Source organism: Sebastes umbrosus, chromosome 19 (assembly GCF_015220745.1).
Source record: "Sebastes umbrosus isolate fSebUmb1 chromosome 19, fSebUmb1.pri, whole genome shotgun sequence".
NCBI classification, from domain to species: Eukaryota; Metazoa; Chordata; class Actinopteri; order Perciformes; family Sebastidae; genus Sebastes; species Sebastes umbrosus.
This window is the reverse complement of record NC_051287.1, coordinates 4,350,794-4,374,479: the sequence shown is the minus strand read 5'-3', so window position 1 is coordinate 4,374,479 and position 23,686 is coordinate 4,350,794. Positions and strand designations below refer to the sequence as shown.

Here is a 23,686-nt window from a genome sequence, read left to right as displayed (position 1 = left end):
GCCGCCATCCCTGCACAAATTACCTATAAACGTTAGGGATTCACAGGAAACGTTGCAGCATGTTATCGCATTATAATATCAACCTCACTATGCTGTTCACTTTCCTACAGCAGTGTCAGAGCTGTAAGTTACTGCTAATGTAAACCAAACATGTCCTACTGCTGCTAGCGCATTAAAAGCATTCAACTGGCGAAAAACACAAGAAGCAGTCAAAGGAAACGCAATGTACAGTATTTGTCACTGAGGTTAGTGCTGATTGTGATTGTTCATTAAAAATGCATCTACACAACAAGACAACATCGGTTTGTTTGGCTGCACTGTAAACTGACGCACTGTTTAGCTGTAAAATGAGAACGTTTGTGACCCGGCAGCCATGGTGAGGTCTCTTCAGAAAATACCAAGCACCGCCCACCAGCTGGAGCACAGCCAATAGGAACGCTCTCTCTCTCTGAAATGACCTGTGATTGGTCAAAGTCTCTCGTCAGGGCTAGATTGTTTAAAGCCTGAAAACAGAGCCGTGAGGAGGTGCAGAGGTCTAGTTTTCTCTCAGAACACTTGAATTATAATATGCTGAAAGGTTATTATGGAATTTTTGATGCCAAAAATATTCTGCCTACTGCAGCTTTAAGTAGCTGCTCAAAGAGTGTTTACTGCAGTATCTGTGTCACCAAACCAACCAGGACTTGAGAATTAGAACTTTACTTCATGAAATATAATTTTGTTATAACATTTTTTTGTACCATATTTAATGTAAATCTTATACAGAAAGAGTTCTTTGTTGATCAGAAGTGAGGACCAATTCTGTTAAAGCCGGGGGCGTCAATATATTTTTTTGAACTGTTGTTTTTGTCATGAGTACTTTCACACAGAACGTGAATATTACACGTAGAAAAAGCATAATTTTTTTTCCCAGAACAAGGTTGATTTTTCTGAGCTTTCGCACTGTGAATAAAGGCGTCAACCAATCACGTTGTGTAGAACGGACATATTTAAAACGGGCACGAACAACACGGAGGCTCCGTAGTCGGAACCAAGACGGCAAACTTCATTACTCCTTTCAACCAGCGCAGACCAGATCCACTCCTTCTATTCTTACCTTTCACAATAAAAGCCCTAGATATACAATATACACTGTGTAGATGTTTACCAGAGGCAAATTCACCCAGAGCATTTTGCTAAAAGGAAACTCAAGCTTACAGTAGTTTAGGCTGTACAACAGTTTACCTCAGACAGACTGCCAGACGCTGCTCTGGGTCAACAGGATCCCGGTAGTTGGTCGTCTGCCTGCAAATGACGTATTCAAACCTTTTATTGAAAAAGTGCTGCAACTGTTGCAAATTCACATCACTGCCAGTACCTTGCGTTTTCGTGTCATTTCATCACACCCCTTGTGTGTAAAGGCCTTGACTCTAAAACACAAACAGCAGCCTGTTTTAACACACAAAGAACAAAACGGGCCTGGCTATAACCAGTGGTAGCTAGCTATAGCAGAAGTTGAATCACGTTGCTACTCTTACCCATCAATCTACCCATAGGTTCACTGTTCTTTGAAGGGTTGGGTATTTGTTAGGCTGCACTCACACCCAATCAGGCGTTGCGGCGAAAACGCCAGTCCTCCCATCCATTAGAATGTAGGTGGTGCGTTTGGGTTGAGGCGGTGGGAACTGCAGGGGGTGCTGAAACAAATCGCAGCAGCCTGTGGCAAAAAAGTTGAAACTGAATCAACTTTAGGAGAAATACAACCCAACGTCACGCCGACCAATCACGTAACCGGCGATCCAGACCTGTGCAACCCAACCATTAGGGAACAAAAGACGTTAATCGTCATGCAGTCGCTTGGTGTTAATGGGTCATAACTCCCACACCGCCACACAACCCAGCGCTATATCTCCACAATGCCTGATTCGGTGTGAATGCAGCCTTATTGTGACCCCCCACTCTCCCTCTGTGCATTCTTAATTGTATACTGCGAGGAGTGACGAGAGACTGGACACTTAATATTAGCTGTTCACAGCTCTGTATTCATTTATTAATAAATCTGGCTGACTGCGGTTCCAGGACATCATATGCTGGTTGAAAGCTGCAATTACCTAGATACCCAGTAATGCATTAATGGTCCGTGCCTGTCATCTTTTGTTCATAGTCTGGCATAATTGAAATATCAGGCTTTTAAATTCCCATCAGTTGTCTCAGAAAAAGCTCCCCTCGCTCCGGCTCATTATGAGCCGCATCCCAGACAATATACAGATATTAACGAAGACCTGTGTGACATCAAGCCAAAGTTCTGCAGCAAAAATAGATGATTTGATTGCCATAGAAAGTGTCAGTGTTCACATGAGGTATTTAATTGCATTGTTTTGCTTCTCTTTTTCTACCTTAAATTATAGCCTCTTCAAATGTTTTCAAAGAGGGAAAAAAACGAGTGCTCACGCTCTCCCTTAAAACAATAACAGGCTGATGTGTTCCTCCTCTCAGTTAATGCCTCCACTGGAAAGCATTTAGTGTCACTTGTGTATAAATGGATTATGTTTTACAGAGACTGAAAGTAGGATACGAGGGCTCACTGGCAATTTCTAGTTCAACCAGCGTTTTGCATTGCTGGCCATCTGTTTGGCATCAAGGGTTTGTCGAAAGACCAGTAATGACGTCAATATGCACAATGAAGTGGTCAGCTTTGTGAATTTGAAGCAGATAAAAGTGTACAGTAGAGTACGGTTTAGATTGTCCGAGCACAATCCCTGAAATTGATTTGCTTTGAGTAGCATCCTCTCCTCTTTCTCCTCCTGGCAAATCTGTTTACTGCTGATAATCTTATCTTATTCAGATATCTCTCGGCATCCTGTCCCTGCAGATCTTCATCTCTTCTATTGATCAGCCCCCGTGATATAATGAAAGCTCATCTAAGCAATCTACCATCTTGTCTGCAGGGCTGAAGATCCGCGAGGTGATGATCAACGTGTCCCGTCAGCAGGTGGAGGACTTCCACGGCCCGGAGGATTACTGGTGTCTGTGTGTCGCCTGGAGTCACCTGGGAACCTCCAAGAGCCGCAAGGCAACTGTCCGCATCGCCTGTAAGCTGCATGTCACTTTAATAGCACACTGACCTACCTGAGAAGGTTACCCTTCAAACCAGCAGTCTGATTTTCTAGAATCATTTCTTCATGTTTCATGTATGTGTGAGCCGAAGAAGGTCACACGTGAAACGCATTTTCCTTTCGTGCTTTAATGCTGGTTGTTTATTCTCTTCCCCAGACCTGAGGAAGAACTTTGAGCAGGACCCCCAGGGCACCGAGGTGCCTCTGAATGGCATGATTGTGTTGCACTGTCGTCCCCCAGAGGGAGTGCCCGTGGCTGAGGTGAGGGCTTCTTGCACTTCAAACACGTACCATTTTCTCCCGTGTTGCCTGCAGAGGAGCAGTCATCTGTCTGGTTTACTTACAGTGTAACTCTGTATTCATGATACCATGTTTTTGTTACTCTCCAGCCACAGACAGTTCAGTTTAGTAGAAGCCAGGGCTGCAGTTGATGAGCTGAAGATGCCATTTGTTTAGTTTCTGAGTCTCACCCTGTTCAAGGAAGAGAGATTATTCATACACTGGGAGTAATATCTATCCATCCATGTGCATCGCTATGTTCTCTGTTTGCTATGTTCTCTGGTAAAAGGGTGTACGGCTACGACTTATTTAGATGTCAAGTATTCATTTCACTCTCGCTATCATCCTCTCCCTCCCTCCCTGCCTCCCTCCCTCCCTTTCCGGAGTGTTTGTGTCTGAAAGAGAGAGGCTGTCATTGCCATTTTAATTTTTACTATGAATATAAAATGAGGCTCCAGCGGACAGTCCTGTTGAGTGGTGTGTGTGTTCTGCTGCGCTCTGATGTTGTGCGCCTTCATGTGAAGGCTCAGCAGGCAGATATGTCAATATCAAAGCCTGTGTGTACCCAAGCATCTGAAGCTTTGCATTTACTTAAAGGCACAGTCCGTGATCCATTCGTAAACAAAATGACAGCCCGACCAGCACGTTTCAAAGCACGGGACCGGAACCCTGCTATTACTCCCAAAATGATTGACAGGTCTTTACATGCATTGACTAATAAGTTTACTAATTTGTTTACAGCAGTGATGTTTGTAAAAGGTTATAAAATAGACATATTCTGTACAGCCGTTTTCTTGAATGAAGGACAATGTGCAGAGTTGCCCTTTCACGGTCGTGTCTAGAAGGAAACCCACGAGTGGGGAAACTCTCGCGATATGGTTAAGGTTAGGCATTGACCTTGAATAGTTAAGGTTAGGTATTGACCTTGAATAGTTAAGGTTAGGTATTGACCTCGAATAGTTAAGGTTAGGCATTGATCTTGAATAGTTAAGGTTAGGCATTGACCTTGAATAGTTAAGGTTAGGCATTGACCTCGGATAGTTGAGGTTAGGCATTGATCTCGAATGGTTAAGGGTATGTATTGATCTTGAATAGTTAAGGTTAGGTATTGATCTTGAATAGTTAAGGTTAGGTATTGATCTTGAATAGTTAAGGTTAGGCATTGATCTTGAATAGTTAAGGTTAGGTATTGATCTTGAATAGTTAAGGTTAGGCATTGATCTTGAATAGTTAAGGTTAGGTATTGATCTTGAATAGTTAAGGTTAGGCATTAATCTTGAATAGTTCAGGGTATGTATTGATCTTGAATAGTTAAGGTTAGGTATTGACCTCGAATAGTTAAGGTTAGGTATTGATCTTGAATAGTTAAGGTTAGGTATTGACCTCGAATAGTTAAGGTTAGGCATTGATCTCAAATAGTTAAGGTTAGGCATTGATCTCGAATAGTTAAGGTTAGACATTGACCTTGAATAATTAAGGTTAGGCATTGACCTTGAATAGTTAAGGTTAGGCATTGACCTTGAATAGTTAAGGTTAGGCATTGACATCGAATAGTTAAGGTTAGGTATTGATCTTGAATAGTTAAGGTTAGGTATTGATCTTGAATAGTTAAGGTTAGGCATTGATCTTGAATAGTTAAGGTTAGGCATTGATCTTGAATAGTTAAGGTTAGGTATTGATCTTGAATAGTTAAGGTTAGGTATTGATCTTGAATAGTTAAGGTTAGGTATTGATCTTGAATAGTTAAGGTTAGGCATTGATCTTGAATAGTTAAGGTTAGGTATTGATCTTGAATAGTTAAGGTTAGGTTAGACATCGATTATGACATGTCGGATGTGTTCTCACCTACTGGAAATACTCTGTTTGGTTTAGGCGAGGGGTGGCGCCTGAGTAGAGCGCAGATTGCACCGTGGTCACATGGCGGTTCGTAAGTTGGTCATAAGTCTCTTACGGTTCCTTTAATTTCTCTGACAGTTTCGACATCGTCCCTTACCATCAGAAGTTCCCGAATCTCATTGTTTCTCCAGTTCGACATTTTCGTTGGCGTCTTCCTGTAAATGACTCTTCTTCTTCTTCACCCTAGGATGTTTGTTTTACTTCAGGCTTCTCGCCAGCTGCGATAGAAACGTCATCGACACGCCCACTCGCTCGCTGTGAATGCTCAGGGCAGTGACCTGCTTTATTCACACATGGGCTCAATCAAACATTGTACAAGGGAGCTGGCAGCTTAAAGTCCATTTAACATCCAGTTCAAATGATCCAGACATTTGCGTTCTCACATACAGCTCCTCCCGGTGATGTCTGGATAATTTCAGGGTTTTAGTGCATGAGTGAAAAAGGGCTCATGTTTTATATCTTTAATTAGGATCAATTGAAAGACATAAATTGTTTTACAAGCATAACATAACTTAAATACATTCAGCACAGTCTTTTTTTTAATACGTTTGTCTCTTTTCCAGCACATTTAACAACGATGAGGTCAAAGAGGACCTTGAATTGTTTTTGAGGGTATTATATCATCCATATTGGGAGATCAGTGTACAACTCATAGCCCTTTTTATTTGTATTTTCCCAATTTTAGGACATTACAGCCGGGCAATGATACTAATCATATTTCTTTAAGCACCAGACTAAAGAATATTACTGATAAAAACAGTTTTTTCTCATATCTATATCACTATGGACTCCAATCAACACCTGTCTGTCACAGTGTCAGTGTTAACAGCTCCCTGAAGTGTGATGAAGACTTATATTGGACTGTGTTACAATATGTAAATAGTTAATTAAGTGTAAATCACTGAAATAATGAACATTAACACTGGAGGTATTATAATTTTCACAGCCTTCAATCTGAATCCTAGAAACATGTAAACATCAGCATGGGTTGCGTTGCATAAGCTTGAACCGCTAAATGAGTCCTTCTTTCAGAGACTATACAGTGTTTGTTGTTACGTCTAACATTATGAGGATTGTTTTGTTTTCACTTTTATATGAGGCCTTTGACTTACCTACAAATGTATTCAAAAACATTATTAGTGAGCTAGCTGGCTCACTTAACCTAACTGATTGTAGGAGACAGTCTACATAATCATGTTTTCTTGCCATTAATCACTCATGGAATAGACACGTTTCTACTCAAAGTACCACATATTTTGTTTCTTACCTTGCTTGAAAGACGATTTGCTGCAGAATCCATAGAAAGGGAAAATGTTATGCTGCGTCACAATGTTACATGACACGTAAACGTCTAGTCTGAGGTAATAACCTTTGACTGAAACTTTTCACCGATTGTATTATTTGTGTTTAAACAAATAGACTGAAAACATAATAAATCACAGTGTCATGTTAGGCCAATAAATAAACAATAGACAAGAGTATATAAGAAGTGGATGTAGTCACCGTGACGTCACCCATTGGTTTGTGGACTGCAGTTTTGAAGCCTCAAGTTCGGCATTTTGGCCGTCGCCATCTTGTTTTTTTGCAACCAGAAGTGACCCGAGGGGGTGGAGCCAATGGTGCCTTCAAATGGGGTCGTATTTGCCGTGTTCACGAGAGTCCAAACAGTATGAACGCCCCCCTCTTGTGGTATTCACAACCTTGTAAGTGGAAAGGTTCTGAAAGCTCAGAGTTCACGACGTGTGACGTGTTTGTTGACGTTGTCAGAAATGGCTTAATAAGTTAATATATTGTAACTTTAGTTGTATATTGTAATTCTTCATAATTTTATAATAGATCTGAGGAAATTGCTGATATTCCCAACGGCCTCATCTTTTTCCTCCGTCATTATGCCTTTACATTTACTGCTTGCTAAATCGTTAGTCTCTCTGGCTTACAGACGCCGACACAGTAAAGTTAATATTGCCGTTGCTTAGCAGCAGCGTTCTCACGACTTAACCTCTTGAACGCCAAGCATATCGTGTACACGACTACCCATGTTCATTCTTCATTTGAAGGCACCAAGTACAACCTGGCACTGAATAAGACATTTTTAGACTGAAGCCAAAAAGCCTCTTAAATAAGTAAGACGTGAACAAGCACAAATCCGGTTTGTCATTACTGTTAACGTCTGCAGACTTCAGACAGTTTGTTTGACTGTAAGAGATTTTTGGAAAATATTGAATATGATCACCTTTTGTTAACTTGTCCAGTGGCTTTCCCTTGAAAACTGGAAGACTCTATAAATCTTCATCTTAAATTCAAGCTGAAAGTCAGCACTTGTCCCCCGTATTTTCTCCAGCTGGCTGCATTTTCGGTTCTGTATTTTCATATTGATAAAACACAAAAAAAAAAGTAGATTGAGGCTCCTTAAAGATGACCATGAACTCCCTCCACAGCACACATAATGCAACTGTGTTTGTGCACTGTGTGTCTGTGTGTGTGTGTGTGGTGTGATGAATGATTCAGCTCTCACAAATGGAGCATCGATGTACCGCGAGTCTCCCCCATGCATTGTGGTCATCAAATAGGCAACTACTCATGCATTCATTAATGTGACTCTGGCTAACAAAGAGAATGGTAATAGTAAATAATGCAGGGACAAATCCAGCTCCCTCTAGTATGACTTGCACCACTCACATCAAGAGTTGGGGATGTGCCCGTACTTTTCTCTTCTCATGACTTTAGGCGCTGCTGAGAGGTTAAAGCCTTTTTTGTAACCAGCGCTGTGAAATTTTGGCTCAGAGAGAAGCTGCGGCTCAGCCACAGTTAGAGTTTAAGGAATTGAGGTCATGGTTGCAGTGTGATCCGTTCAACCCTATGTGTATTCTGAGGCATATTTATTTTGGTCATGACATTTATTTGACTGTTTCATATTCCTACAATTTGCAACGGATCGTGATAGAAATTAATACTTTAACAGTTGCAGTAATTGCTGTAGTTGACCTGATGCAAATGAAATGAGTTCCAACTTTGCATGCTGTTTTAAGACATAAACGCTGTACGGGCCGACTTTACAGCTTGAAAATCCCCTTATGCCGCTCTCTTCGTGTTCTCAGAGGCAACACTAAAAGGGAGAGAGAGGGAGAAGGACTTTATCCGCATCTTCGCTGTAACTAAGCCACCCGGGAGTTTACTGGGCTGCTGTGTAGGATGTTAATGAAAATCAGAGAATGCCATATTATCTGTCCCAGCAGTGATAGAGGCAATAATCTGTGCACACTGTAAGTCAGACCACAGAGAATGTATCATAGTAAAACAGCTTAAGTCTGCCTCAGTTTATTGGTGACAAGAGTCAAGATGGCCAAATCTTTTTTTTTTTTCTTGGCTCCACTTTTTATAGACACGGAGCACTTTAGAATACAGATTATATGCACTGTGATGTTGAAGTTATTACATTAGTGGCTCTGTTTAGGGCATGATGATCACATAATCATTTCTCTTAAAGCCAAATTAAAATCCCCTTTTGCTAAGAAGTCAATATTAGAATATGCTCAGTGTTTGTTTTGGACTTGTCAAAATGTAATTACCAAAGAGAAGACGGAGCCCTGAGCTCACAGGACTACCCGTCGCTGTAGGTTTTGATACAGTGTTCATCACAACAACTGGAAGACCAATATGGGTTAAAGACAACACTGAGGGGTGAATTCTCAAAACGATTGTGCAGCTCTTGCGGTCGCTAAACCTGTGCAAATAAGACAAAAAGAATAATTCTCAATGTATCCGCAACGTGTGAAATGTACCCCAAACTGTGCATTCAATCAAATGGCGTCTCGGTGATCCTGTGCTATTTGCAGGTTTTTAAATTAAGTAATTTAGCGCAAAATCTGTCCCTTTCTATGCAAATGAGCTTCACTGCAAAAACAGTCCAATTAACAAAGATGAGCGCTAATAGCCACACGCAGTTACAGTGAAATCATTAGCATCTTCAGAGAGTTGTTGGTAGCTGAAGCTCAAACTCATTTATTTTGGGATGCTGTCACTGCGTTGCAGATAGGGATGCACCGATCCCATTATTTCAGTCCCAATAGCGACACCTGGGCTTTAGGTATCAGCCGATACCGAGTACAGATCAGATACAAGTGTTTAATTAATAAGCTGTATGCCTCACTGTGTGGAAGTGACTTAAATTGATGTGTAAGGCAATATAATAATAATAATAATAATAATAATAATAATAATAATAATAATAATAATAACAATAACAATAACAATAATAATAATAACAAATAATAATAATAATAAATCGTACACCAGCAACTTGGTGAAAAAGTCTTAACAGGAATTACAATTCGATTGTAAACCTTTTTAATGCAGCAACAAATTAGTCAAAACCTAAACAGGAATTAAGATTCCAGTATATAATGTATATAGTATATAAAGATGGAATTGAATTGAATAGATCGGCTGTTTGAGTCAGTATCGGCTCGATATCCGATATCCGTATCGGTGCATCCCTAATTGCAGACAGTGACAGGATGCAATAACAAATGCGCACAGCATCTCTCTTAATGGGGAGACGCACTCATCGTTTCTGCTGCGGTGGAGTTGTTGCAGGTATTTAATAAACTCAAGACGCGTCTCAAAAAACTCTCGTGACAGTAATTCATATTTTCCTCATTAAGGATGTATTATTTCATCCACCCGCATATGTGTGCTATGCGGCGCAGAGGCGTATATGGGCACAATGCAAGGAGAGACGTTAACCAGACGGGCTTCTGGCTCAGACTGACTTTGTAATATCATTAGCGGAGTACCTTTTGTGAGTCGGACCTTGAGACGGGGCAGATAGCGATTGCAAATGGTGCGCAATTCACGGTGCTATCAGCGGACGCCATACAATCTTTGTGTATTCGCCCTTGAATGTGTGGGAGCTGCCGATGACTCAGCAGATGTTGAAATAAACAAAAAGTAACACCTCTTCATCACTTAATCAAGTCCATGAATACATACTCAACACAAAATGTTGAATGTTGTATACACATTAACTCAGGGGTCAGCAACCTTTACTATGAAAAGAGACAATTTCAGACAAAAAGAAAAATTCTGTCTGGAGCCGCAAAACATTTTACATCTTATATACAGCTTACACACATCTTATAGTCTAAGTATATAGTATATAAGTCTAATGCTTTGAGGGCCAAAGTGCAAATGTACTACGGAGTATTAGGGCCACATTGAGGGAAAGAAAATCTGAGATTTTCAGAATAAAGTCATAATATTAGGAGAAAAAAGTCATAACTTTACGAGAAAAAAAGTCATACTATGAGAATAAAGTCATAACTTTACAAGAAAAAAAGAAAGTAACACGTTAAATTACTACCTTATAATATTACGACTTTTTTCTCTTAAATTTATGACTTTATTCTTATAATATTACAGCTTTTTTTCTCGTAAACTTCTGACTTTATTATCATAATATTACAACTTTTTTTCCTCGTAACCCTATGACTTTATTATCATAATATTAAGATTTTTTTCTCGTAAACCTATGGCTTTATTATCGTAATATTACGACCTTTTTCTCGTAAACCTATGGCTTTATTATCATAATATTATGACATTTTTTTCTCATAAACGTATGACTTTATTCTCATAATATTCTGACTTTATTCTCGAAATCTCAGATTTATTTTTTTTTTCCTCAATGTGGCCCTAATGCTCCATCGTACCGTCGTACCATAGACCTACAACAATGATAAATAAAAATGAAAAATCCACGGAGCCAGTGGAGAGGGGCTAAAGAGCTGCATGTGGCTCCAAAGCCGCAGGTTGCAGACCCCTGGACTAACTGATAGCTAACACTGACAAAAGGGGGGGATAAAGCATCTGGTATCAACGTTAATAGAATATAGGATTATGACCACAGAAGATGACAGTGTGTCACCTAGCAAATACCGTAAACACCCACAGGCCTAAAGCTTAAACACCGATTCTACAAATATATCAACAAACAGTTATTGTAAAATGTAAAAAATGCATAATAGCTATAGTGTTGTACTTTATAGTTTATATCCTTACACGTTAGGGGAATTTAAAGTTCAGTTTGAAAACGATAAAGTCTGTGCTGAAACCCCCGGAGGATAAAGATCACGGCTATAATAATGACTGCATAATTAATGTAGCTCTAAGAAAACAATTAGGGAACACCATCAGGGAACATAACTGTCACAGAAAAATTGCACATTTATATTTACTACTAAAGATTTTATAGCCTCACAAAGCGACACATCTCAAGCTCAGTTGTCACTATTATTTTTTTTTTATTAAATCTTACTAATGACTGATTAAGTGCAGGAGCTGAAAGCCCAACCAATCAGTGTACAGGGAAAACAACTCATATTTAAAATACATGTAGGTGTTGTAAATATCAACCGAGGCGTAATTCTGGAACAACATGGCCTATTTTCAGGCCTCAAATTTATTAAATAAGTGATTTAGGAGGTATTTGTCACAAGCAGGAAAGTGATTCTTTTATCCAGTCTGACTGTAGGAGAAAACTGTCAAACATCTATTATACAGCCTGCTTAAGATGACAGCCAAGCAAATAGCTGTTGCCAGCAAGTGGAAATTGTGGCTGCTGTTGTAAGGGTAAAAGTTTAGTGGTGGAGAGAAGGGGGGGGGAGTCTCCAATAACTTTATAAAAAAACTGTTTTACAATCATTAGCCCCACATTAACCGCCCAAGTATTCTATACCAAGTGTAATTAATCATCAAGCCTCTCATCCAAAGTCATTTGAAGTACTTAAAATGTAATTATTCAGTGATGAACATAACATTTCCAGAGACGGTGTGGAGATAAACCAAGGACACAACAAGGGTTTAGCCACCCCCGCCTCCAGAATATGCTGCTGTCAGATTTGGAGGGCTCATTTGTTTAATGTGATTTCATGAAAGTCATTGTTGCATTGAGGAAAAGGCCATACATGACTGAGGGAAGGCGGAGAGGCTGCAGGAATGAGCGAAGTGAGAGAAGAAGGAGGAGGAGGAGGGCGCTTGTTAATGAAACTCAACCTTAATTGAATCAGATGGAACAAAACCTACTGCAATGCTTTGTAATCGTCTTCATGTCGCTTTCACTTCCCATTTGAATGATTGTAAATATAGGTCATTACATTTGCTTTCACAATAATTGAGTGTTTAGTCCGGATGCAAGGGAGGAATTGGACTGACTTGCACTGGACGTGCTGTTTTTGTGTGTCAACTTTTAAGATGCTACCTCTCAGCACGTAAACACAATCTGCTCCAGGCCCGTCGGCTGTCTCATCTCGACCTCTTCAAACAGCTTGAAGCTATCAGAAAAATGATACTCTGCCGCACGGTTCATAGACCTCCCGCTGACCATTTAATGCTGCTTTCAATGTATCATGAGTTTATTTCATTTGCTCTCTCTCTCCTGGCTGGAAACGGTCTGTTGCTAAACAAGACAAAAGTTAAGAGCGGAAACTTTCAGAGGCGAACACAGTGCGGATCAGTTTTCATTAGCTTCACTTTGAATTAGCTGCTGTTTACTGGTCAACATGGTGACCTTGACAGCACGTAACCTCGCCACCAGCAGACCGCCGTAAGGCCCGGTCGGCTGGGTTATGTGTGGTGTAGTTCTACACTGGTTGCTGCTATCTAAGTGGAACAAATTTGCCAATTAAGCAAATCCGTTTCCTGCCCTCCCCAGGCGCTGGCTTATCAGGCTCATTTGAGTCTGTCCTGTCCCTGCCTTCTCATCAGCATGTGCATCTCTCTATCGCTTTACCCCGAAGGGGAGACTCTAGGACCGACACAGAATGCAAATCGCACTCCGGGTTTATACGCTTCTTACAGCGAACACTGGAAAAGAGTAAATCTCGGGCAGAGAGAGAGAGAGAGAGAGAGAGAGAGAAATCAAAGCGAAAACATTAGAGAGAAAAACCAACCAGAGTACAAGACGATTATTTTAATTTACTTTAGCGTAAGAATTCCCTGAGATAAGGGCCCCGGAAAATGAACACTCACCACCAAAGAGGCTTCACATATATTCTCCTCTACGATCACAGAGAGACTAGAGGGACAATTATGTGGTCAGTTACACTGAAGAAGACAACAACTGAGGCTGTTCCACCTCTCTTCTTCTGTCTGACTTCACTTTTACAAATGTCTTTATAGATTCACCATCAGTGGTGCAATGTAACTAAATACATTTACTCAATTACCATACTTAAAGGGTCAATGTGTAGGATTTTGGTGGATCTATTGGAAGAAATGGAATATAACATTCACAACTACAATGGCACTCAGAGAGCGCAGACCTCCGCCAAGGTGCCCAAGTATGATTGTGATGGATTGTTCATCATGCCACACCCCTCCAAAAGATTTCATTCAAATCCATCGCAGACTTTTGGAGTAATCCTGCTAACAGACAAACCATCAAACCAACGCCGGTGAAAACGTAACCTCCTTCCTTGGCCTTCGGCTTGGCGGAGGTAACTATGTTTTCATTAGTGTATTAGAATGAGCCCTTCATATCTACATAGGAAGCAGGTCCTCTTCACGGAGTCCACGATGTTGCTCCGCCAATTTTATACAGTAGCCCAGAACGGACAAACCAAACACTGACTCTTGAGAGAGCCTTTCTCTTTTTTACGTTACATCTACCACAGTAGTTCTCCGACACGCTTGTGAAACTGCGGTAACGTGACCCTCAGAGTGTAAAACCTGACTTCCGTTGCTCCTAAAGTAGTGTTATCACGGTATGGATGGCCTCTGAGCGAGGTGAGCGGAGGGGTACTCAGTTGGTTGCAATCTGCAACCACACCTCTAGATGCCGCCAAATCCTACACACTGTCCCTTTAAAATACAATTTTGAGCTACTTGTACTTTACTTTTCCATGTAATTCCATGTTATGCTACTTTATACTTCCACTCCAACTACTAACTTACAGCAGAGCAAGAATATGCAAAGTTTAACCAAACTGCTGAAACTCTGAGAGCCGGTCAAATCAACAATGCTATCTTATAATCTTCACGTATTGTATCGGCCGATAGTTTACCTTACAGCTTTCTTAGCTCAGTTTTATTGTAGCAACACCACAGTAGCATCAAAACCATATATTGACGACATTTTGAATGTTGTTCAGTACGATTTGTATTGTCATTGGTTACACTGAAGATATGTTTCGCTAAATAGCCAACGATGTTACTTACCAGTCTAAAAGAAACGTTGCAAGTTCAGCATCAAACCTCATCTGTTTACTCACCAAGAGCTGTCTCTTGTTTACTCTTGTTTTGCTTCGTTGCCGCCAAACGTGGTTTCTTGCCGGGAGAGCAGGTGGTTGGGACGGCGATAAAGGCCGCTTGCCAAGAGCTTCAGCCATCTTTGTGATTACTCTGCCACTAACCGGACCCTGTACTGTACCTTCATCATGATTTACAAGCCCTCAGAGCAGCTCTACTTCTTCGTCCTCTCGTGTTGGACTGAGGACAGATTGGACATTACAGTGACTCACAATCGAGGTACAAGTTGTATAACAAGACAAGACAAGACAGGACGTGCCGGGGGTAGCAAGTTAGCGTGCTCATTTCAGTACACAATACATAGACGTGTTTGACATAACGTCAACACCGTCACACTCTGTTGATAATATTCGTTCATTTTATGAATGTTTTAAACTAAAATTCTGGCCAGATCTCACATATTGAGCCTTTAACACAAAATATAGATCAACTAATGAATTATGATGTATTGTTATAGATTAAGCTACCCATCGATATATAAAGTAGCTAAAAGTAGGCCCAACTTTTCGAGCTGCAACAAACACGTTTATTATTTTTTCACTGTGGTATTACTACTTTTATTTCAGTAAAAAATCGGAGTACTTCTTCCACCACAAGCCGGTAATGTTATTATGTGTTTTCCTCTTCTTTAACAAATATTTGTGCTATGTTTCCACTCATTAATTCTAATTCAACAATGATATTTTTCCATAAACTTGAGTGTGAAATGTGATATCACTAAAGCAAAGAAATATATTTTTCTTTTGGGGTAGCAGCCGGCAGCCAAAGCCCTTCATCCTCCTACGAACACACACAATACAGCCAATATTGGGAACAGGGGCCCGAAGAGAGTGTCACCTCAACACGTAGCATCTTAAACACTTCAACAGTATTGCAGAGAGGACGAGTGAGTGATCCTTAGTGAAGGGCAGATCGATACAGCAGTAATCGATACTTCAACACTCAAACACGGCTCACATGTTATCGATACCAACTAAAAAGGATTGATTGGAAAGTTGTTGTCTTTCTAAGTGTGGTTGCAAGCTTCTGGCAGACATAAAATGCACTTAAACAGTGCATGTTTGTGCAACTGAACAGACTCTGGTGACACAAGAGTCCCAGAAGTCCACACAGACGTCCTCCTTCAGTCTGTTTTTTTGCAGTTAGCGATTTATTTAAGTAGATCTGTAAAAATGTTATTATTTCTTATTACACTGATTCAAGACATCTTTTATTTTTAGTGTAAAAGCTCATATTTACACACATAAATCACATTTATTTATATATTATGGCTCATTTCAGAAAATATATATAGATTATTGTATTATATTTATTGATGCATGTTGCAGCTGGTAAAGCAGTGCTACTTTCAACTACTTAATATGCAGTTGGGTGGCTTAATCCACAATAATACATCATAATTTATAAATAGATTATATTTTTGTATTAATAATCTGAATCTGCAAAGCAACTAAAGCTATCAAATAAATGTAGTGGCATATAAAATACAATATTTCCCCTTTGAAATGTAGAGGAGTAGAAGTATAAAGTAGCATAAAATGGAAATACTCAAGTAAAGTACGAGTACCTCAAAATTGTGCTTAAATACAGTAAATATACTTAGTTACATAAAAGCACACTCAGGCAGGTACTGTAGCGATGAGCCTGCCAAAAAATCTTGCCCGCATGCATCGTTGACTCTTCAATTGCAAATAGAGTGGCAGAGCGGCAGTCAGAGGGCTCTACGATGTGTTCCAGACACCTTACTGTCAGCTCTGTGTGCCGCGGCGCTCTCCGAGGTGCTGATCCGGCTGCTGGTAGCAGCTAGACAGACAGACAGACAGTACGCTTTCTGGCCCCGCCCTTAGGGTTGAAAAGGCTTCTGCCAGCAGGAACTTCCAACCAATATCTTCCTGGTTCAATCATTGTCTTCACCTCTTTCCCAGCATATATATATAAAAGAAAGAAAACCTTTGTGTGGTGGTATCTGTGTCTTCCTCAAGCTTGGGTCCTCCACCAGAGGCCTGGGAGTTTGAGGGTTCTGCACAGTATCTTAGCTGTTCCTAGGACAGCGCCTCTTCTGGACTCAGGCTTCAGATGTCGTTCCTGGAATCTGCTGGAGCCACTCTCCCTACTACAACAGGGACCACGTCGGCTTTGACCTTCCACATTTGTTCCAGCTGTTCTTTCAACCCTTGATACTTCTCAACCTTTTCATGTTCCTTCTTCCTGATGTTGCTGTGAGCTGGTATCGCCACATCTATCACCACTGCCCTCTTCTGCTGTTTGTCAACCAACACTATGTCCGGTTGGTTAGCCAGCAGCTGCTTGTCAGTCTGGAATCTGAAGTCCAACAGGACCTTAGCCCTGTTGTTCTCAACCACCTTTGGCATTGGGATTTGGGTACTTCTAGTCCATACTGGGTACAGATGTTCCAGTACACTATCCCAGCCACTTGGTTGTGCCTCTCCATGTACGCTGATCCAGCTTGCATCTTACACCCTGCTACTATGTGCTGGACCGTCTCAGGGGCATCTTTGCACAGCCTGCACCTTGGGTCTGATCTACTATGGTAGATCCTGGTCTGATCTACTGTGGTAGATCCTGGCCTCTATGGCCCTTGTGCTTAGTGCCTGTTCTTGTGCTGCCATGATTAGTGCTTCTGTGCTGTCTGTCAGTCCAGCGTTTTCCAGCCATTGTTAGGTCTTCTTGATATCAGCCACATCCTCTATCTGATGGTGGTACATGCTATGTAAGGGCTTGTCCTTCCATGTTGTCTGCTCCTCTTCCTCTTCATTATCATCTGGTTTCTGCTGTCTGAATGATTAACTTAGCAGCTCATCATTTGGGGCCATCTTCTTGACGTAGTCCTGGATTTTCGATGTTTCATCCTGGACAGTGGCTTTGACGCTTGGTCGCGGCTAGTCCTCGGCCTCCCTCTTTCCGCTTAGTGTATCGCCTTAGGGTGCTAGTCTTGGGGTGAAACCCACCATGCATGGTAAGGAGCTTTCTTGTCTTGATATCTGTGGCTTCTATCTCCTCCTTTGGCCAGCTTATGATCCCATATATATAAACACTCCTACTTTAACCTTCTGAAATGAGAATGTAAAAGCTCAGTGCGATACACAGCAGCATTCAGCCTGACAGAACTGACATTCTTGTATAGTACAGTAAGCAGTCAGTGTACAAAAAAGCAGAACAAAACTGAGATTTTTATATGAGAAACATTTCCAGGGTTGACTGGCACGGTGAAAAAAACATCTAAACATTTTGAGCAGCGCGGCTCACACAATGACAAAACAACTTTTCATTTTCGTGGCAATGGCCAATTTACTGACACAATAATTAGCTTTTGGAGCATGAATGAAATGTTTTGGGTGAGTTACTACCTTTTTGCAAACATGCAATAGAGCTGTGATGTCCCAGCAAACAGTTGTGACAGTTACACTTACAGTTTAGAGAAGACTGTTTTCAAAAAATGAGCCAAAGCCATTGAGGAAAACTGTAACAGTTAACTTTGTCGGGGAGAGAGGTACTTTCTGGTGGAGATTGGTGACACTATAAACCCTATAACGCAGATTAGGTATGACATTACTGATCCACAATACATGCAGTTTCTTTGTCTATATCCAAAAGAAAACTTTCCACTATCAGTTACATCCATTCAAAATGTCGGTTCACAGCAATCCCTGACCTCATGTTACCCCGAGTATAAGAGTTTAATGTAGTCAGATAGTGAGCCGTTTTAATTGTTGGCCATGAGCTTGTCGCCTAGTATCATATTGGCATATACTGCATCAGATGGCGCTGACGGGGATTGTCGATATAGTATCAGGGCTTGAGCCAAGGTTTACAGAGAGATACAAAACTGCAGCAGGCTTGTCACAGAGACAGAGGCCACTTTAGAAGAGACTCAACCATCTACCTACCAACCTATCTAGACAGTTTATGCTGTACCTGGAGAATGCAGCTTTGATAGAGGGTTTCTTTACTGTCATTTATAACATTAACAGACTGTTCAGGCTTCACTGACTGTTGGAAGTGCTGCAGCTCTGAAGGGACGCTTCTTCACCTACTCTGGGAATGCCCCATGATTCTGAAGTACTGGTTTAAAGTTCATGTACGTATAAAAAAACATTACCCGGGCCAACTTTGAGTTCTGCCCGAGGCTATACGTATGTTCTCAGTGATCCACAATCTCACTGTGGAACCACGGGCTTTATTCAGACCAGTATAATGGTTTGGAAATCGAGGAATCCAGGTGAGCCCTCTTTTCAGGAGTGGTTCACAGAGTTGGCCAAAGTGGCATCATACGAACAAATTTCTTTCAGCTCGAAGGACAGGACTGAGAAATATGTGGCGAGGTGGAGAGACTACTTGGAATACATTGTTAATGTGAACCGATCACACAATACTCGTATATACAGCACACACACACTCTTTATGTGTCTGAAAATTAACTTGTAAATTAGATTAGACCAGATTAATGTAAGAATATGTATTTGATTTATGTTTTTTATTATTTTATTTGTATATTATTATGATTTTGTAGATATTTTATTTTTATATTAAAGGCAGGGTTGACGATGTTCTCCTGTCTACACTATTTGTTTTATTGGCTGAAATGGTCTTTACACCCCGACAGCGATCCATTACTGATGAGCTCTGAAAAAGGACCGGAAAAGAGCCGTCATCTGTAGCTGCTGTAATCCTGTAAAAACGTCTACCAATCATTGCCTCGAGGTCCGCTTGGAAAGAACCACTCAGATGCCTCCTTCTCGTACCCTTGGCATGCACCAGCCTGAACTCAAAGCGCGTCGCCGCCGCACGTTTCCTGGAGAATGGAAGAGAAAACTGCTGCGGTTACTTGTCATGAGGTAGCGTTGTTGAGTTGAGGTCCTCTCTCTGCTCTGTGAAGTAGTTATGATGCGGCGGTGCTCGTGCATGTGTGCGGGGGGCGTTGACTTGGAAGGAGCCCCAAGGAGCTCCCGATGCTACTTTCAAATTATGCCAGCTTTCTAACATCGTCGACCCTATCTTTAATATTATTTTGCATATAGGAGTTATTTGATTTGTTGACCAAAATGTGACGATGCTCATGTAAGAAAAAACAATCAAATACTAATTACAAAAATGTATGTAACATTACCTTCAGAGTGTGGACAACCCTACACTTACAATATCATATAATGCAATTCAACTCCTCTGTAATAAAACTACCATAATGAAGTTTATAAGGTTCAGTTTGTGTTGTCAGATAGGGAACAGTTTCAATTGTTGGCCACGAGCTTGTCACCTAGTATCATATTGGCATATACTGCATCAGATGGCGCTGACGGGGATTGTCAATATAGTATCAGGGCTTGAGCCAAGGTTTACAGAGAGATACAAAACTGCAGCAGGCTTGTCACAGAGACAGAGGCCACTTTAGAGGAAATACTAGCAGACAAAGCACCTCAACCGTCTACCTCCGCACCTATCCAGACAGTTTATACTGTACCTGGAGAATGCAGCTTTGATAGAGCGTTTCTTTGTATGTAATTTATAATGTAACATTACCTGCAGTGGGTGGACAGCCCCACACCTACAGTATTATATAATGCAATTCAACTCCATAATGAAGTTTATAATGTTCAGTTTTTGTTGTCAGATAACTTTTGATTCATCTTCAACTGTAATACGGTAATGTGTTGTATCATATCATAAGGCCTTCATTAGCTTGCATACACACGCAGCTCTAGAAACACAACAATGAATGCACACCAGTGACATCGCACTCTTTGTAAATGAGATAAAAAACATTTCTCTGCCTCGCTTTAATAACTGATTAATGATGCAAAGTAGACAGTAGCTGCACATTAATCCAGGTCATTATTTTTACCGTGATAGAAATGAGATTTGTCATTGAAAGAAGTGTTTATAATGTAAGACAGTGTGGCACGTCTCTGGTATTTCTCGCACTTAGTGTTACTCTGCGTTTCCTGAGGTGACATATTTTCCCACTAAATGTTGAAATATATTTAATTTACACAACATAATGGTTAAATCTTTGTACCTGTCAAGTTCAATTTTGGCGCCCGCTCTATAAACATGCGTCCCATCTGAATACGTGTCGGGAGAGAACAAAGGGTTGGGGGTTAATTTTCAATTCAGTGAATTTCTCCGCATCATATTTCTCCATCACAGTTGTTTGTAGCCGCCTGCAGGAAAATAGTTTTAGTTGGACATTTTCTTCTTTCCTGAAATGAATGGAGGGTATTTTCAAGTCATTTGAACATAATGTGCTGAGTAGAGATGGCAATTAGTGCTTGAATTGATGCTTGTAGTTACACAACCGACCTTACAACACTGGACTTTTATAATTCTATAAGTTCCTCTTATTTAGTAGTTGGTGACCAATAGCTTCATCTCCCATTTAATTCACCTGACCTTTTTCTCACATCATAATGACACGCGCATGTTGCCGCAATTTAAAATAGTCTGCATTTTATTTTCAAGTGAAAATATAAAAGTAAAAGACTGGAGACTGGAGTCGCGGAAAGCTTTTAGGGTCAAACCTGTTTTTAAAGAGCCGTTGCATCGTCTCGCCGTGACATCAGAGACGCCTTTTAGCGAGATTCTTTTCGAATACTGCAGACAGACGGTGTATAATATGACCCCGGGAAAAAACAACAGTGCTCACCTCTGTCATCCTTTCGTGAAAGAGGCTGCGGTGTTTGCAGAGAAGGTGATAAAGCACAAACCTCCCACTTGTCAAGGTTAATTCCCTACTTCCCAGATACTAGACAGGGCCGCAGTGAAATAGAGAAGGCGGACTTTGTACAATCAGAGGAAGAGCAAGTGTGTACCAGACTTTACTCTATATTTGTCAGACTATAAGACCTCTCTAGATAGGTAGGTAGATAGGTAGGTAGGTAGATAGATAGATAGATAGATAGATAGATAGATAGATAGATAGATAGATATGGAGGATACACTTTGACTTTGAGTTACAGCCCCCTCATTTGCATAATGAGGCAGAAATGCATGAAGAAATGTAAAAAGAAATGTGTAAAGAAGTGTATAAAGAAAAGAATACAGAACTAAATTATTTTTCGGGAAGTAAATAAGGGTTGAAATGCAAAAGGTAAATCGTGCATAAATAAATAAATAATTGCATAAATATATATAAATAAATACATACATTTAAAAATAAATATAAAATAAATAAAACAAAATAATTGCAACAATAAATAACTTAATTCAAAATAAATGAATAAATAAAAAATAAATGTAAAAATGAATTTAATAAATTTAAAAATGAAAAAATAAATATGGGAATTGATATGAAGATTTATTAAGATATTATTTTTTGCTACATTTAATGACATATTTCATCATCAATATATTCTCATTTATTTATTTATTCATTTATTTTCAGTAGATACATGGATGGATAGATGGATGGATGGATGGATGGATAAGAGAGTGTGTCAGTGCTTGAGCAAAATACCAGATTATAGTGTGATTACATAAATAATCTTTTAAAATGCATAAAAGCAAAAATAATAATTGGTATGATGAAATCACAAGGTAAGGGTGATTTTTTTATGATTGAAATAGAAAATTTGCACTATTTTCACATTCCCACCATGGTAGGTTGAAACCGACTGCCTCCATAATTGAGAAGATTAATAGCAGCAGCTTTGGAGAATGTAATACAGCACGGACGGCAACACAGGGGTTGATGAGACATTGGAGGTGTGAAATAGTGAAAAGGAAAAATAATATAAAGGACCAGGATTTAAAGAATGACCGAAGCAGCCCACCAGCGTGGTCGCGTTGCTTGTCTTGAAGTCTGTGGAGCCAAATGATGAAAAGAGTTAAATTCAAGGCACATGATGAAAGACTTTTTGTGCCATCAAAAGGAGAAAAAAAACCCGTTTGTGACAACATGACTCCTGATTTATTGATTTCCCAGCTCAATTTTTTCATCCAGGGTGCTCCGAAAGAGCAAAGCAATCTCTGAGTTTGTTGGCTGTTGTTATATTCCCTTGGCAAATGGACACTCTGCACAAAAACACACACAAGCAAACACACACTTCGAGTACAACCCCCGTGCACAAACACATGGAGCTCCCAGTGGGGCGGAGTTTTTAATCCTCAAATACACTGCCATAAATCAAACCCCGCTCCCTCATGCCCCGGCTCGTCTCTCTCAATGAAAAGCTCAAGCCGGTGGCACATTAATAGCAATTTACAGGGCCAGTCATGCAAGGAGAGGAGTATCAACAGAGCATCCTTTATTTTGTAATTCCTTATTACTTTTCACTCAGTACACGGACACTGAATTGTTAAATAGTAGAAGATGAGACCTACCTACTGCATCACATCCCAGTGGATGTCATTCATGTTATACCACAGGCCCCTAATCTTGCAATCAAAATGATATATTAATAAATGTGGTGATATACCAGAGAAATGCCATGTTACATTCTATGGTACTGTCTTTGGAAAAGCCCTCGCTACATCCTGTCCTTAGCACCGCCCAAGACGATTGTGATTGGTTTAAAGAAATACAAACAAGCCAGAGCGTTTTTTCCATGGAGGTATGAAGAGAACTGGACACAGCGTTGGAGGCGGAGTCCCGTTTATTCCTATGAAAGTTGCTCAGTAGTGCATGAAGTCAAAATGGCTCGACGTCTGAATATAAAAGTACCCGGATTTTCCGGTGATCTTTCGCATCCACTGGGCCCACGGAGCAGGCACAGTAGCGTTTCCTTTAACCCCGCCTCCCAGCACTCGCTCCACCTCGGCAAAGAACGTATATCACCAAGAAGTGAAAGTCAATTGTTCGTTCCATTGCAACATCAGCGCCCAGCAGCAGAGCTACGCTTCTGCCATTTTGGACTGAAAGCGACTAACGGACACCAGTAAAACGTCCGCCTAAAAAGTGCCGTACGAAAGCAAAACAAAACTATTCTGTTGTCATATTCTACCGAAATGAGTTTTGTCTCATTTCTTCTATACTCTTTGACCTCTGTCTGGGTCTCATTCACATGAACGGAGGAAGGGAAATAACTCTGGATTCGGCTATTAGGGCATTTTACAACTTTTAGGACCTAATGATTTAAATAAGGGCTATTCAAGTG

General features: G+C 40.5%; 1 protein-coding gene across 6 annotated transcripts in view; it reads left to right on the top strand.

Annotated features, from left to right (window-relative positions):
- Positions 1-23,686, top strand: part of LOC119478289 (netrin receptor UNC5D-like) — a 208,023-nt gene that overhangs the window by 146,428 nt on the left and 37,909 nt on the right. For all 6 annotated transcript variants that reach the window (XR_005204413.1, XM_037752926.1, XM_037752925.1 and 3 more), the window contains exons 4-5: positions 2,928-3,071; positions 3,253-3,356. Coding sequence is in view for 5 of the 6 variants with exons in the window: in XM_037752926.1 (XP_037608854.1) it covers positions 2,928-3,071; positions 3,253-3,356 (248 nt within the window). In the remaining variant the exon portion in view is untranslated. The remainder of the gene's footprint in view (positions 1-2,927; positions 3,072-3,252; positions 3,357-23,686) is intronic.